Source organism: Hemitrygon akajei, chromosome 31 (assembly GCF_048418815.1).
Source record: "Hemitrygon akajei chromosome 31, sHemAka1.3, whole genome shotgun sequence".
NCBI classification, from domain to species: Eukaryota; Metazoa; Chordata; class Chondrichthyes; order Myliobatiformes; family Dasyatidae; genus Hemitrygon; species Hemitrygon akajei.
Genome location: NC_133154.1, coordinates 12,569,758 through 12,587,286, shown reverse-complemented (window position 1 = coordinate 12,587,286; position 17,529 = coordinate 12,569,758). Strand labels below are relative to the sequence as shown.

Sequence of the window (17,529 nt, the reverse complement as noted above, 5' to 3'; positions counted from 1 at the left end):
CTTCTTCCAGGTTCCACGCCTGTTCCTTGTCGATTACAGCCTTGTCACGATTAGCTTGGTCCAGAACCAAGCAGTCCCCGTTATCGAGAGACTCCGGGTAGAGCCGTGTATTGCGAATCTCCTCCACGTTGATCTTGCAGGAGAAATCTTGTGAAGGTGCAACAGTGAGAAAAATTGGAGTTAGAGAGAAAAAACTGCACCTATTTCTCTGGTTAGTCTGATCACCTGCCAACTGACCTCCATGTCACCCGCCACCATTTCAATCTGAATCTCTCCCAGTCTCTTCTACAAGTATCTTCAGCTACTCAGTATTGAGGTCTCCAAGGTGACAGGCAGGTCTGGGTAGGGGCGTTCCACCTTGTTTAATTTCATCCAATTCACATCAAGGTCGATGGTGTGATGATTAAATGGCACAGTTCCCTGGCTACGGATACATTTCTGAGTCAAACGCTCCTGGTGTTACACTACAGGAACCAGGGTGAATGCCTCCCGATTCTCCCGTGCTAATCTTGTCATTTCTCTCGTTCAGCACAGCCTTTACATCTCAAAGCCAAAGTCAAAATAAATTTATTATCAAGCTAAGTATAGAGTCATAGAAAAGTACAGCACAGGATCAGGCCCTTCGGCCCATCTGGTCCATGCCAAACAATTTACAACTTCTGCTCCCATCGACCTGCACCAGGACCGTAACCCTCTGTAGCCCTACCATCTATGTATCTATCCAAGTATACGTGACCACATGCTACCCTGAGATTCATTTCCTTGCAGGCATTGATGGGAAAATAAAATACTACAGAGTTTATGAAAACCGTGAACAGAGACTGGCAAACAATCACTATGAAAAAGAAGACAAATTGTGCAAGGTAAGTAGATAACGCCAAGAACATGAGTTGGTGAGGCAACACTTCACCTGCGAATATGCTGGAGTTGTCTATTGTGTCCACTGCTCCCGATGAGGCTTTCCTCTGCACTGGCGAGAACCTCACCATCCACCACAAGAGGGACTTGCTGGTGGCTGAACATTTTAATTCAGATTTCCCTTCCCGCTCCAAAGTGTCGGTCCATGGTCTCCTTATCATGAGGCCACCCTCATTGTGGTGGAGCAACACCTTATATTCTCTCTGGGTACCCTCCAACCTGATGGCCTGAATATCAATTTTGTGCCCTGCCTTCCTCTATTCTCCACTCTGACCTTCTACCTCTTCTTACTTCCCCTTGGGTTGTCTCCTCCTTCCCTTTATCCTATGGTCCACTCTTCCCTCCTATCAGTTTCCTTCTTCTCCAGCCCTTGACCTTTCCCACCCACCAGGCTTCTCCTATCACCTTCCAGCTATCCTCCTCCCCCCCCCCCCCCCCCGCCATCTTTCTGTCCCGACACCTTCCCTCTTCCTTCTCAGTCCTGAGGAAGGGGCTCGGCCCAAAACATTCACTATCTATTCTTCTCCGTAGATGCTGCCTGACCTGTTGAGCTCCTCCAGCATTTTGTGTGTGTATTGCAGAGTCCTTGAAAGTGAATCTGTAGGCTGTGGAATCAACTTGGAGTTGAGGTGGCTGAAGTTATCCAAGCTGGTCAGGAGTCTGATGGTTGTGCAGTTACAACTGTTCCTGAACCTGGTGGTGTGGGACCCCCTGCCCAATGATGGCCTGGATGTTTGGGGTCCTTGATGTTTGGGCTGCCTTCTTACGACAGGGCTGCTTGTAAATGATGGGATGGGCTGGGCTGTATCTGACACTTTCTGTAACGTTTTCCATTCCGGGGTAGTAGTGTTTCCATATCAAGCCGTGTTGCAGTCAGTCAGGATACCCTCCCAATTTACCCCTAATATTACATCTCCTATTAGCGCCCTGCTTGACCCAGACCCTTTCTCTCCTAGAGAAATCTCCTTGTTTTGTTCCTCTGTCCTCCAACAAAGACCAATTCAATGGAACTTACACATGATGTCAAAGATCTTACCCCTAACCCACTGACCGAGAGACAATCCCAAGCCTATACATTAATTAGATGATGGAGCAAATCTTTCTGTGGCAAGTCGCTCCCAGCTGGGTCCACGAGACTAATCTCATATCCAACACTGATTTCACAACCTAGAGATTCACGTTCAAGGGCTCTACAGTCCATGTCCTCAATATTATTTACTTTTATATATTTGCACATTTTGCCTTCTTTTGCACTTTGGTTGTTTGTTGGTGTTTACTTCTGCGTAGTTGAGGAGGAATTTCATGAACCAGGGAGTGGTGGATCTGTGGAATTTATGGATGGCTACGGAGGGCGAGTCATTGTGTATAATTAAAGCAAAGGTTGATAGGCTCTTGGTTAATCAAGGCATCAAAGGCTATGGAGAGAAGGCAGGAGAATGGGGTTGAGAGGGACAATAAATCAGCCATGAAGGAATCCTCCAAGAGGACCACAATTTGTCATTTAGGGTTTGGAGGCTTGTGTGCCTCAATGACCCGGAGAGCTGTGTCGGCTGGAGTCAGGGCTTTGTGCTTTGACTCCTGGTAGGGTCACCCATGCCAAACAGGTCAAAGGGTAGAGGTCAGACTAAGAGTGGTCCACCAGTCCTCCAGGTTCGGGGGTTCAGCTCAGGGCCAACGACCCTGACCGGTCAAAAACAGCAATGCGGAATCCTACATCTGAGTGCGACGGTGTTCCTGAGTCCCCACCCGGGGTCTGCATGACTGACAGTCGTGGAAACCACGAGGAAGGTATTGGCAAAATGAAGGAAGATCCTGAACACCGTCAAGATCAAGAGAGATGGAGGAACTTCACTGTTGTCCTAAGCACCAGCAGCCTAACAGGCAGTGACTAACTAACATGGTGGATTGGCATAGTAGATTGGATGGGCCGAGTGGCCTAATTCTGCTCCTATGTCTTATATATGTACTTTGAAAGTAAACTTACTTTGAACTTTGACTCTGCGTGAATAGACAACCCCCTCGTTGTGCAAGAGTAAATGCGGTACCTGAAAGAGTGTTAACACTCTGCCTTTCAAATGAAGATGGCTGCTTTTCAGGGTTCTTCTGGTGTCTGGGCTTCACCTTGGCATGTGGGTTAGCCTGAACCATGAGGACATCCTGTCGTTTCCGCCTCTGTTTCTGTTTCAAGAGATTCCGCTGAGAAAACAGGGACAAATAACCAAAAGAGCTGTTACAGCACAGGCAGAGTCAGAGTGAAGCTCCCTCTATGTTGTCCCAGTTACTTCCAGAGCAGGCACAGAACTCCAAACACTCGGTGGCCACTCTCTAGGGTGCACCTGCTCATTAATGCAAATATCTGTTACGTACCCTGTAACTGGGTCACTTACCAGCAAAGATAGAGAGATCCGTTGAAGTCTGATGGTACTATTTTTAACAGTATTTATTGATAAAAATACACAAAAATAATATCAATGCAAACATACAGATAATATACGTCATCAATACTAAATCTAAAAGCGCGGGTATAATAATAATCAATAAGAAATAGCTCTATCGTTGTCTAGGGGATAATGTATTGTCCGATGGAAATATAAAAGTCACTCAAGTTCATTCAAGCTGCAGCTTTTGGTTGGAGAGAGAGACGGATTAAAACTTGCCCATTCCTTTTATGATGTCAATCCTTCGAGAGTCGTTGGGGGCTGATTTCTCCTTTGTTGTTAGCTAAAGCCGTTCTTCTGTGGCAAGGCCCACCAATTCCGAGGCAAATGGAAAAGGACACACGTGGCTTTCCACCGGCTCTCGCTATTACGCTGTTACAGGATTTCTAGCGATTCTTCTGGTGCGTCTGAGGGGCTGTTCCCACAGACCCTCTTTTATCCCCACTCACGGGGTCTCAGATGTCAATCAGGGTGGAATGATGCCATCCCCCCAACCAGCCCACGTTGCCCGAGGGCTTCCACGGAGCACAGTATTCAATACACAATTCCGTCTCCAAGAGACAATGGCCGTTTCCCGTAGCTTTGTATCGCCGAGGGGCCAAACATTCCAAACGTCTCTCTCTCATTTCCTGGGTCTCCTGACCTGAATTAATAGCGATCTGGCGATTCTCAAAAAGGAGGGGGCACAGGCGTAACACCCCCTTTCTTCAACGCGTTTTTTACCATCGGAAAAAAACGAAGTAATACAGAATCTTACAGGATTTTAGAATCTAACACAATACAAAAGGTTTTTTTTCTACAGAGTAATACAGTTATACATTCAATTCAGCATCTAAACAGTTAACGATTACATTGTCACTTCCTTTTTACATCTTAACCTCTTGTACCTTATTAAAGTCTTGTAGCATCAGACTCCAATATAGTAACCACCTATTTTTTTTATTTCTTTCCTTCAGCAAACAAAACTAAAGAGTTGTGATCTTAGCTTACATGTATACTACAAAAGTTCATGCAAATACTAATCTTTATGTTACTTTCAAACTTAACAGGCAAGCTTCCATGGGGGTTGTCTTTATTATTCACATGCTTTGTCGAAATCCCTTAAAACCGACTTCTGCTATTTAAAAATGGCGTCCCCATTAACCCTTGCCTCTTTTCAGGTTAATTCCCTCGGGGGGAGCTTGTGCACCCTGGCGAAATAGGCTTTCGTCCGCTCCTTTCATAGGAGTTATTTTATCAACAATGTGTTCCAGACTTAGACCATTTCCCGAATTTCCACCCAATTCTTTAATTTTTTGCAAGTTGCTAGTTTTCTCTTCAGGACCCTTGAGGCTATTAGTTTTCAGTTTAAACTCTTTGTTTGAACAGCATTTCAAATTCTGCCTTTTTACACCACAGTCTGGAATAACAATAGCGTGTGGGCCCCTTTACCTTCCAACTCAACCTGTAATTGATTCACAGGCTTTGTGGTACCAAGCCATTTTCTCTGCAGCCTGGTTGCTGCTTTTGATATCAGTCCAGCCTTTAAATTTTCTTCATTCAATCTGGGAATGACACAGTCCCCTTTTCCTTCAATAATAATATTCATCCCACCACCTTTGATCTCCTCCCTGACTTTTACCACACCTTCGAGCACAAACACCTGAGAACTCTTACTTCCCACTATTACCAAGGTTAACCCTTTTTTCACTGAACCAAGTCCATCTGACCCACAAGGACTGCATTCCTTTTCCACTGAATCAAACACCTCAGACTTTTTCTGAGCTCCATTACTAGGTTCAGTACCACGTGCATCCACATCTTGGACACACTCAAACGGGACATTTGCCTCTTCCAGGCTTTCAATACCCGTACCCGGTCCAAATTCTAAATTCCCCTGATCCTCCCAGTTACTCTCTGGGCAACTCCCTTCCGGAGTAAACTCAACCCCGCGGGCTGAAACAACCTCATCTGCCAACCCAGCAGACTTCTTCCAAGTAAGGGCACCCTTTTCATCTAGGACTGCCCTCATTTCATTAACGGGAACACCTTTAGAATTTTCAACTTCTTCAAACAGTTCTGCCAAACCAGACAGATCATCCATGTCCAACCCTGGACCTTTTAACAGCTGTATCTGTTTCTCATCTTCATTTCATGCCTCTAGAACTTTTCTCCTCGCTAAAGGCAGGTCTACCTCCTCTCCCTTACTCTCTTTCACTTTACTACTCTTAGTTTTTCCATCCTCTAAGCCCTCGTGGTACAGGGTCGGTAAAAACGTCTCGGCCAACTCGACACTGGCCGGATTTAAACTGCTCTCGTTCTCAGCAGCCTTTCTCGACAGGCTGCGAGTGATCACGCATGCGGGATAGACCTTTGAACCTAGGGGTGGAGTCTCCACCGGCTGTCTCGTCAGCGTCATTGCTGACCAAACCTTACCACCGGCTAAATCATTACCCAGAAGGACGTCCGCGTCAGTTCTTGGGAATTCTGATCGCACCCCCATTTCAACTGGTCCAGAGACTAGCTCGCAATTCATAATGATTTTATGCAAGGAAACCATTTCCGTCCCTTTTCCTATTCCTTTCACAGCTACCATTCCCGTTTTGCGACTAAAATCTAGTACCTTACTGCTAATCAATGACAGTTCAGCGCCCGTGTCTCTCCAGATCCGTACTGGAACTGGGGTATCTCCCTCTCTCACAGACACGGTTCCGTTTGACATACAAGTCCCAGACCCTTCTCGTACTCTGTCTACCCGGGGATTTCTTGTCGATTTACTGATTACCACAGCACATCCGATAGGGACCGCTGCTTTCCCTTTTCCTGTCTCCTTCCTCGGAGCAAAGCACCTAGATGCAATATGCCCCCCCTTTCCACAATTAAAACAGGTCAAGCCCGGAAAATCTCTGTCCGTCTTGCCTCTCCTCCCCAACCTTACCACTAGCTCCCGGCGGGACCTCTGCCTCAGCCGGCGGGCTTTCTCTATCGTTCCCACGGTCTCTCTGGGAACTTTTATTCGAGGAAAACTTTGTCTTGTGGGTTAGGGCATATTCATCTGCGAACCTAGCAAATTCTGAGATGGACTTATTCGGCTTCTCATTCAAATACATCCGGATATCCTCCAAAACACCACTTTTAAATTCCTCAATCAGAATTAACTCCCTGAAACGCCAAAAATCCTCTCCCACTATTTCTGCTGTGCACCAACGATCCAAGAGCACACCCTTCTCATAGGCAAACTCGGTATACGTCTGATTCCACCCTTTCTTTAAATTTCTGAACTTTTGTCTCTACGCCTCAGGTACCAATTCGTAAATCCGGAGAATGGCCTCCTTTACTTCGGCATAATTCTCCGCTTCTCCCTCCTCCATGGACAACGCCGCATATGCTCATTGTGCCTTCCCTTTTAACACACTTTGTAACAACGCCACCCACTGCTCTTTGGGCCACTTCTGATTCACTGCCACCTTTTCAAAAAGCAAGAAATAACTATCAACATCCGTCTCCTCGAACGGAGGTACTAACCTAAACTCCCGACTAACATTAAACCGCTCCTCTCGGTCTGACCCTTGAGCTCTTCGCTCTTTCCTTAACTTCTCCATATCCAAGTCATGTTTCCTCTGTTTCTCTGCCTCCCTCTCTTTTTCAGCTGCTTCCAGCTGTTTTAACTAAATTTCATGCTCTCTTTGCTTCTCAGCTCGGTCCTGCTCTTTTTTCACCTCTAACCCCTTTAGCTGGAGCTCATGCTCCCGTTTCACCTCTAACTCCTTTAGCTGGAGCGCCTGCTCCCTTTGTTTGTCGGCTCTTTCCTTTTCTTTCTCAGCTCTGTCTTTCTCCTTCTCGGCTGCTTCCATCTACTTTAATTTAATTTCATGTTCCAACCTTAATTTCTCCAACTCTAACTGAGCCGTCCCACTGGCTGGTACCTTTTCAGGGATATCTTCCAATACCTCAGCTGCAAACACATTCTTCCCAATATAATGCTGAGTTATGGCCCTTCGCACCTCCCGCTTTTTCATTGACAACCTCACCTCTGTGAGGTTTAACCCCTTCGCCACATTTATCAAGTCTGATTTGGTGGCCGCCTCTAGCGCCTCCAGAGTCGGGTTTTCTATAAATTCACCCACGTCCATCTTTGCTGGTTTCCCGTCTGGCTACCCTCGTAACCAGATCCAAATTTGGACTTACAAGCCCGATTCACTGGCCTCCCAATTTGGTGTCAAATCCCGAGACGAGAACCCCAACTGTTACGTACCCCGTAACTGGGTCACTTACCAGCAAAGATAGAGAGATCCGTTGAAGTCTGATGGTACTATTTTTAACAGTATTTATTGATAAAAATACGCAAAAATAATATCAATGCAACCATACAGATAATATATGTCGTCAATACTAAATCTAAAAGCGCGGGTATAATAATAATCAATAAGAAATAACTCTGTCGTTGTCTAGGGGATAATGTATTGTCCGATGGAAATATAAAAGTCACTCAGTTCATTCAAGCTGCAGCTTTTGGTTGGAGAGAGAGACGGATTAAAACTTGCCCATTCCTTTTATGATGTCAATCCTTCGAGAGTCGTTGGGGGCTGATTTCTCCTTTGTTGTTAGCTAAAGCCGTTCTTCTGTGGCAAGGCCCACCAATTCCGAGGCAAATGGAAAAGGACGCGCGTGGCTTTCCACCGGCTCTCGCTATTACGCTGTTACAGGATTTCTAGCGTTTCTTCTGGTGCGTCTGAGGGGCTGTTCCCACAGACCCTCTTTTATCCCCACTCAGATGTCAATCAGGGTGGAATGATGCCATCCCCCCAACCAGCCCACGTTGCCCGAGGGCTTCCACAGAGCACAGTATTCAATACACAATTCCGTCTCCAAGAGACAATGGCTGTTTCCCGTAGCTTTGTATCGCCGAGGGGCCAAACATTCCAAACGTCTCTCTCTCATTTCCTGGGTCTCCTGACCTGAATTAATAGCGATCTGGCGATTCTCAAAAAGGAGGGGGCACAGGCGTAACATATCTAATCAGCCAATTACGCGGCAGCAACTCAATGCACAGAATTGTGCAGACGTCGTCAAGTGGTTCAGTTATTCAGACCAAATATCCAAATGGGGGAGTGAGTTTGACTGTGGAATGATTGTTGGTGCCAGATGGGGTGGTCTGAGTATCTCAGAAACTGCCGATCTCCTGGGATTTTCATGCACAACAGTATCTGGGGCAGAGGTTCTCAATCTTTTTTTATGCCATGGACCCCTACCATTAACCGAGGGGGTCTGTGGACCCCAGCTTGGGAACCGCTGCTCTAGAGTTTACTGACAATGGTGTGAGAAACAAAACAAAAGCATCCAGTGAGCGGCAGTTCTGTGGGTGAAAATGCCTTGTTAACGAGAGAGGTCAGAGGAGAACGGCCAGACTGGTTCAAGCTGACAGGAAGGTGACAGTAACTCAGATAACCAGGTATTCCATCAGGTTGGTGTGCAGAAGGTCATCTCTGAATGCACAACATGTCAGGTCACACCTTGAAGCGGATTGGCTACAGCAGAAGACCCGCGGACGTACACGCAGTGGCCTCTTTATTATTAGGTATGGGACGTTTAGGAGGCATTTACGTGGGCGTGTGAACATGCAGCGAAGCGAGGGATCTGGGTTACGTGCAGGTTTGATTTAATCTAGCCTCGTGATCAGCAGAGATGGATGATAATCCCAGTATGAACAGCACAGGTTTGATACAGAGAAATTGCCCCAAGACGCATCCCCAGGGAAGAAGCGGCAAGTTCATTCACTTTCAACCTTGCTACTGCCATTGGGTGGGAGGTACAAAAGCCTTAGGTCCCACAGCACCAGCTTCAGGAACAGTTGCTGCTCTTCAGCCGTTAGGTTCCTGAGCCAGACCTGATAACTTCACTCACCTCAACTCTGAACTGATCCCACAACCTATAAATTGACTTTCAAGGGCTCTGCATGTTCTCAGCGTTAGTTATTTATTTTTGTACTGGCACGGCTTGTGTTTAATTGCACACTGGTTGTTTGTCGGTCGCTGTGTGCATTGATTTTATTGTATTTTCCTGCTTAGCTGTGAATGCCTGCAAGAAGACTAATCTCAAGGTACAGCACTGTGCAAAAGTCGTAGGCAGATATGTCTCGATCTTGAACCAGCGTGGATAACTTCATTCACTTCAACACCGATTTATTTTCCTGCAAGAAAATTAATCTCTATGGTGACATATATGTACTTTTCTTAGTACTGTACTTTTCCGTATCCTGCCCCGAACATCTGGTGGGTGTAGACACTGACAGAATATCTCAGAGGCTACAATCACATCATTTCGAGGTCCGCCCAGCCGCCTACCTGATTGTCAAGCTTCTGCTGGCGCAGTCTCTGACTATCCTCGTCCAAAACACTGTGTGAGAAGCAGAGACACCAGATGTCAAGCTACACGTCACAGGGGGCAAAGCTGGGGGCAGTGCAGACCAGGAGGGAGAGGCTCAGAAATCTTGGCAAGGAAGGAGGTGCAAAGGTCGATGGGGAACAGTGAGGGCAGCTAAGAGGTGCTGGTGGATTGGATTGATGGTTGAGGGGGAATGAAGACCAGAAGGAGAATCAATCTTATTACCACTGACGAATATTACTATGCAAAGTCTTGGGCACATACAGTATATAAAACTGGGGTGCCTAAGAATTTTGCACAGTACTGTATTTGCCAACGTGGAGTAGAGAGTGAGTTTTGTAAATATGGCCAGAGAAAAGGATGTTAGGAATGGTGAGGGTGGCACCCTGGGGGGGGGGGGGGAAGTGGGATAGCAGAGGGTGTCAGGGGTCAGGGAGTGGCACGGGTGCAGATGCACCCAGCCCTGAGTCATCGGGCAAGGTCAATTGGCTTGCTGATCACTACAGAATGTCTCTCTGGTATTCCCCGCACCCTCTCCTCTCCCTTTTCCCAACCAGGATTCCCGTCTTCCCACTCTCAGTCCCATATCAGAATCGGGTTTATCATCGCTCAGTACAATAAAATTACTACAGTACTGGGCAAAAATCCTAGGCGCCCTAGCTATATATAAGTGCCTAAGCTTTGCGCATCAGTGCATGTCATGAAATTTGATATTATGTGGCAGCAGTACAGTGTAAGACATATAGTATTAGTATAATAATTTCCAACAAAATTCAATAAATAAATAGTGTGAAAGATTAATGGTGAGATAGTGTTCGTGGACCTTTCATAAATCTGATAGTGGAGGGGAAGAAGCTATTCCTAAAACACTGAGTGTGGGGCTTCAGGGTCCTGTACTATCTCCCTGGTGGCTGTGATGGAAAGAGGGCATGCCCAAGGTGGTGAGGGTCCTAACTAATGGATGCCACCTTCTTGTGGCACCACTTTTGAAGATTTGCCCACGATGGAGCTGGCTGGGTCTACAGCCCCTTGCAACCAGTCCGAATGGTCCCCATGGTGCATCTGTAGAAAACAGCTGGTGCCTTCGGCGACATACCAAATGGAGTGACGGTGAGAGGGCGGAAGGAGATGGGGGTGGAGCAGGTGGCGAGGGAGGAGTTGGGATTGGGTTGGTGGGATGGGAGTGGAGCAGAAGATGATGGGCAGAGGCGTGTCTGTGTTGAAGGCGGGGAGAAGATGGCCAAGGACCAGGAGTAGGGGGTAGGAGGGATTGCTTTGGATCGGGGTGAGAATCAGTGGAGTGCATCTGGGGGGTGTGAACCACTAACGGCTGGTAAAGGAGCAGGAGCGGACAGGCGTTGCTTCAGGGAATATTTGTCCCATGGGGAAGAGCTGGGGCGTAACAAGAGACACCCTGGGGGGGGGGGGAAGTGGGATGGCAGAAGGTTTCAGGGGTCAGGGAGTGGCACGGGTGCAGATGCACCCAGCCCTGAGTCATCGGGCAAGGTCAAGGAGACCTTGACCTTAAGGAGAGCCTGAGAGAACATAGCAATATCTTTTCACGTACAACCTTGGTAAATGGGTTCACAAAGCAAACTGGATCTCATAGGAAAGGATAAAAACCTATGGAATTAAAAATAGTAGAAAAAAATATTCAACTTACCTTCCTGGGAGCATTGTAGAATAAAGTGAAGAATTCTCAATCCTGGGATCAGGAACGCAGAAAGGGAGTGAGTGAGAGGCAGATATAGAGAGAAGGAGAGACAGGCATACTATTAATAAACTGTCATTTGTCTAGTTACCATGACTATGCTTCCTGTATCCAAGGGTTGCAGTGGATTCTTCCAATAAGGAAATGAGAGATCAAGGCCATCATATTAACCAGCAACACACACACACAATGCTGGAGGAACTCAGCAGGTCAGGCAGCATCTATGGAAATGAACAAACAGTCGACCTTTCAGGCCAAGACCCTTCTTAAGGGCTGGATACAAAGGGAAAAGACGCCAGATTAAAGAATATGGGGGGTGGGGAAGGAGGACAGCTGGAAGATGATAGGTGAAGCCAGGTGGGTGGGAAAGGTAAAGGACTGGAGAAGAAGGAATTTGATAGGAGAGGGGAGAGGACCACGAGAGAAAGGGAAGAAGGAGAGGCACCAGGGGGAGGTGATAGGCAGGGCAAGAGAAGAGGCAAGAGGCCATGGTGGGGGAGTGGAAGAAAAGGGAAGGGGAGGGTGAACTTTACCAGAAGGTGAAATTGATATTCACCCCATCAGGTTGGAGGCTGCCCAGACGAAATAGGAGGTGCAAGAGAGTGGCTTTGGGGCAAAAGAGGAGGCCATGTCCTGACAGTCAGAACAGGAATGGGGATAGGAATTAAAATGGGAAGTTCTGCTTTTGGTGCTCAACAACGTGGTCCACCAATTTGTGACGGGTCTCACCAACGTAGAGGAGGCCGCATCGGGAGCACCAGACACAATGGATGACCCAATAGATTCGCAGGTGAGGCGTTGACCTTGTGGCCCTGGGTGGAGGTGAATGGGCCAGTGTAGCAGTTCTGTCGCCTGCAGGGATACGTGCCAGGAGGGAGATTAGTGGGGAGGGACAGATGGACAAGGGGATCACAGTGGAAAGCGGCAAGGGTGGGGCAGATAAAGATGTGAATGGCGGTGGAATCCCATTGGAGATGGTGGAAATTGTGGAGAGTGACCTGTTGTATGCGGAGGCTCACGGGGTGGCAGGTAAGGACAAGAAAAACTCTATCACTGTTCAGGCAGAAGGAAGATTAACCTGCATTTGCACAGAGTACTTAATCAGATAAAACATCCCAGGGTACTGTGCGGAAATGTTACCGGACATAAAACTGACTCTGCACCACACTGAGATATTGTGGAAAGCAACTAAAAGATTATTCAAATGGGTAGCTTTTGAGGGCCACCAGCTCCTAAGGAGGGGAGAGATGGAGAGATTTCGAGGGAGGAGATAATCCAGAACTTAGGATTCGAGCAGATGAAGTTATACCCTAGAACGAACAAGAGGTCAGAAACGGAGGATGAGAGATCTTAAAGGTTCACCAGGCAACAGATGTTACAGATGTTACAGATTCAGAATCAGAATCAGATTTATCATTACTGAAGCTGTTCCTAAAACATCGCGTGTGGGTCTTCTGGCTCCTGCACCTCCTCCCTGATGGCAGTAATGAGAAGAGGGTGTGTCCTAATGGACTAAGCGATGGCATAGTCATGTGATCCAACACACCACAGTCAGGTGATTGCTATTATGTGCCACACCAACCATGTGACCTGTCTGGGCAATTTTCTGGGCAACGCAGATTTCCAGCGTCTGCAGAATCTCTGGGAGATGGGGAGGGACGCAGCTGGTGGCTGGGTGACAGAATTTATGATGAGAACTTTGGCGTGATGTTATTACAGCTCATTGGAGTTTGGAGTTCAAGTCCGTCGCCCTCTATAAGCAGTTTGTACATCCTCCCATGAAGGTGTGGGATTCCTCTAGGTGCTCCAGTTCCCTCCCACATTTCAAAGACATATTGTTTATTAGGTTAATTGTCATTGTAAATTGTCTTGTATACAGGCTAGGGTTAACTATTAAAAAGATGGGTTGCTGGGTGGTGGAGGTCATTGCTCTGCACTCTATCTCCAGATAGATGAATAAAGTAATGGCTTTGGCCTTTTGAACATTTCAGGAGAAAGCTTACTGTCCTCCCAGCAGAGGATAATATTGGAGTTTAAATCAGGGCACAGTGAAGGAGTGGGTTACCAATCTTTTTTTATGTCATGGACCTCTACCATTAACTGTGGACCTCAAGTTGGGAACCCCTGATCGAGGGAGTGGTGAACAGGGCAATATTACATGCAAATTCCAGAATCTACTGTGCAGGATGCAGAACATGCCCTCTGCAACTTTCCTGACCGTAGGATGGCACTTGGCTGCATCACTGGCACACGCTGCCACACTGATAACTTTGTCATTCCGCTTTAAGCAGTCATTTCAGCTTGAGGAAGTGAGGCAAAGGTTTTCTCAGGGAGCTGATAGATTAGAGCTGGCAGTTTAAAGCAGATCACAGCCTGCTCCAGCTGTCAGGAGAGTTTATCCCCCGCTAAGACTTCATCAATGTAACAGAATGTTTGCACTAACTTTCAGGTCTGTTACGTGTAACGCTGCCATTCGGTGCTACTTAATTCAGCTGCATTAATGATCAGGTGTACAGGTGTCCTTTATTAGCTACACCTGCTCGTTAATGCAAATATCTAATCAGCCAATCCGGTGGCAGCAACTCAATGCATAAAAACATACAGACATGGTCATGAGGTTCAGTTGTTGTTCAGGCTAAACATCAGAGTGGGGAAGAAATGTGATCTAAGTGATTTGTCGTGGAATGATTGTTGGTGCCAGATGGGGTGGTTTGAGTATCTCAGAATCTGCTGACCTCCTAGGATTTTCACGCACAGCAGTCTCTAGAGTTTATAGAGAATGGTGTGGGGGGAAAAAAACAAAACAAAAAAAAATCCAGTGAGCAGCCATTCTGTGAGCACAGACACTTTGTTAATGAGAGAGGTCGGAGGAGAATGGCCAGACTGGTTCAAGCTGACAGGAAGGCAACAGTAACTCAAGTAACCACGTAATACAACAGTGGTGCGCAGAAGAGCATCTCGGAATGCAAAACACATCGAACCTTGAAAGGGATGGGCTACAGCAGCAGTGGCCAGTGAGACTATCTTACTTTATTATAGTGTATTTGGTGTTGGCACATGGCCAAGTGGTTAAGGTGTTCGTCTAGTGATCTGAAGGTCGCTAGTTCGAGCCTTGGCTGAGGCTGCGTGTGTGTCCTTGAGCAAGGCACTTAACCACACATTGCTCTGCGACGACACCAGCGCCAAGCTGTTTGGGTCCTAATGCCCTTCTAATGTCCTAAGGTGGCGTGGAGAGGGGAGACTTGCAGCTTGGGCAACTGCTGTTCTTCCATTTAAAAAAACCTTGCCCAGGCCTGCACCCTGGAAACTTTCCAAGGTGCAAATCCATGGTCTATCGAGACTAACGGAGGCCTGCACACAGTGTATTTGGCACTGAGGTCATGACAGATCATGACTGAATGTCCATGTGTGAAATTGGAGTGGCACCACCATAGACTCCCCCTCTCAGACCTCAATCAAGATTGGGATTGAGATTTCATCAGAAATCAGGGAAGACATCAGGGGTGCCTATTAGTGGGGAACTATTCAGTTTAATCCTCTAGGGTTGACGTCACTGTGACAGGTTGCTGGTGATATCACGTGGATGATGAAAGATGAAGTCAGGTGAATTACGTTAATTGTTAGATGCAGTGATATTGCTTTTATTTATGTCACAGACATAGTTGAAGAAATGCTGAAAGTTTTTACTCAACGTCTGTACAGTCCTTTAACTCCTGTTCCACACACAACGCCCCTTGCCTTAGCATAGGAGTTCCCAAACTGTAGTCCACAACTGTATCTCTTGCTCAGTGATATTAGTCCATGGCATAAAAAATAAGGTTGGGAACCCCTGCCTTGGCAGGAATGTCAATGACGGATTGAGTTAATTGAGGGAAGGAGTAGAGGGGATTTCAGGATACTTCCGTTACGCTAAGTTGTTGAAGGAGGTTGGGAACTCACAAATACAAAAGGTTCTGCAGATACTGGAAATTCTGGAGTAACACACACACACAAAATGCTGGAGGAACTCACCGGGTCACGCAGCTTCTATGGAGAGGAATAAACAGTTGACATTTCAGGCCAAGACCCCTTCATCTGATTCCTCTCCACTGACCTGCTGATTTCCTCCAGCACTTTGTGTGTGCTGGTAACTCACAATGGGGGGGGCGGGGGCAGAAACACTTATCTCATTTTACCATATTACCATCCACGTTCCACCTGCCATACAGGCCCTCTCGTTTCACTCCGCTCCTTCTGGCGTTATTTTCTGGCGTAAATTTCTCTTTTTTTTTTAACTCTCCCCAGCCTCAGCCAGCTCATATTCCCCCACCCCCTCGCTCGCCACACACCCAGCCCCATGGTACACCCTTGTCCTCATGCTCTCTATTTTCACACCCTTCTCCCTCTCCACTCATGCTCACCTCTGGTATTAACTCATCAATCTGTCTCCTGGGGCATACCCTTCCCCCTAAAGTCAACGACTCAAGTCCCGGAAGGTCTCGTTTCACTTCATTGTCTCTTGACCCTTTGCCCTTCACTTGGCCTCCTCAAAGAGCCCAGCGAGGAGCGGATGCCACGGAGAAAGGGATGCCGTCCGCTGGGTAGGTCCCAGACATCCCCTCATGCACCATAATACTCACAGATCAGTGTCGCACTCCGCTTGCAAACCATCCAGCTCAAAAGCCATCTTGATACAAGGCTGAGTGGTGAGGAGCGGGAGGGCTGTGCGTTGAGCAACGGCAGCTAACTGTGAGGGATTGAAGCCTTGAGAGGGCTAATCCCTCAAACACTGACGTCCAGATTAGAGAAATCGGATTGAGCAGGGTTTAATGCAGAACAGTTGGGCTCTGCTGGCTGGTTCAGAGTGACTGGTTCATTTTTTTTACGAAACGGCAGCGAAAGAGAGCTCATTACATCAGTGACCAGATCGCAGCCTTTCTCCAGCTGCCTGTCACTGGATCTCAGCACGCTCCTCTGGCGCTGCTGTCACAGAATCTCAGCTCCTCTGGCGCTAGACACTGGACTCTATTCACTCTGGAGCCAGACACGGGGCTTTCCCCACCCACGCCCTCATTCCTGGTGGTAGACCGAGTCCCATTCTGCTGCCAGGCAAGGAGTGCCGTGCGTGAGTTCTCGCATCCTTTGATGCCCCATCCCCGGAGCCCCTACCTCTACCCTCTGGGGTTCCCTACCTGACCGTGTGCACTGCTTTGGAACTCCGCCGCTACTTCCGACTCCGCTCGGGTCCTCAGCTTCAGGCGCCCGACATAAACAGATGTGGACTCTGTCATTGGCCCGCGGTTTCCCTGGCTACCATACGTCACCATAAGGCTGGTAAACACAACCTCCTCTGCGGATGCTGGAGGAACTCAGCGGGTCGGGCAGCATCCGTGGAGACGAGCAAGCCCCCATTTCCCGCATTTCGGCCCTCACCCCCATCCTCCCGTCACCACAACAGGGACCGAGTTGCCCTTGTCCTCACCTACCACCCCACCAGCCTCCGGATCCGGCACATTATCCTCCGCGACTTCCGCCACCTTCAACAGGACCCCGCCACTAAGCACATCTTTCCCTCTCAACCCCTCTCCGCTTTCCGCAGGGATCGTTCCCTCCGCGACTCCCTGGTCCACACGTCCCTCCCCACGGATCTCCCACCCGGCACTTATCCCTGCAAGCGTAAGTGCTACACCTGTCCCTACACCTCCTCTCTTACCACCATTCAGGGCCCCAAACAGTCCTTCCAGGTGAGGCGACACTTCACTCGTGAGTCTGTTGGGGTCATCTATTGCATCCGGTGCGGCCTCCCCTACACCGGTGAGACCCGACGCAGGTTGACTTCAACTCTGCTTCGCATTCCCATTCGGATAAATCCATACATGGCCTCCTCTTCTGCCACGATGAGGCCAAACTCAGGTTGGAGGAGCAACACCTACTCACTCCATCTCAAAGCCGTTACGGTCCACAGGTCAACTTTATACTTTACTATATTTAGTGCTGTAACTGACAGCGCTTCTTTCTTTCAGAGATTTTCTCTCCTTCCTAAGCCTCAGTGACCAGAATTCTATGCAGCACCCCTGCCAAGTTCTGACCAAGGTTTTATCATGTTAGGGATTAACCTCC

General features: G+C 47.9%; 1 protein-coding gene across 4 annotated transcripts in view; it reads right to left on the bottom strand.

Moving 5' to 3' along the window:
* LOC140719180 (tubby protein-like) overlaps positions 1-16,682 on the bottom strand; it is a 50,098-nt gene extending 33,416 nt beyond the window's left edge. The window contains exons 1-5 of one of the 4 annotated variants that reach the window (XM_073033607.1): positions 16,602-16,682; positions 11,383-11,424; positions 9,680-9,731; positions 2,964-3,114; positions 1-147 (exon numbers count right to left, since the gene is read on the bottom strand). In XM_073033607.1, the coding sequence (XP_072889708.1) occupies positions 1-147; positions 2,964-3,114; positions 9,680-9,731; positions 11,383-11,396 (364 nt within the window). In that variant the 5' untranslated portion in view covers positions 11,397-11,424; positions 16,602-16,682. Of the gene's footprint in view, positions 148-2,963; positions 3,115-9,679; positions 9,732-11,382; positions 11,425-16,049; positions 16,329-16,601 lie in introns of those variants that run through there. The other 3 variants (XM_073033606.1, XM_073033609.1, XM_073033608.1) reach the window with 3 other exon arrangements.
* Positions 16,683-17,529: the final 847 nt, after the last annotated feature.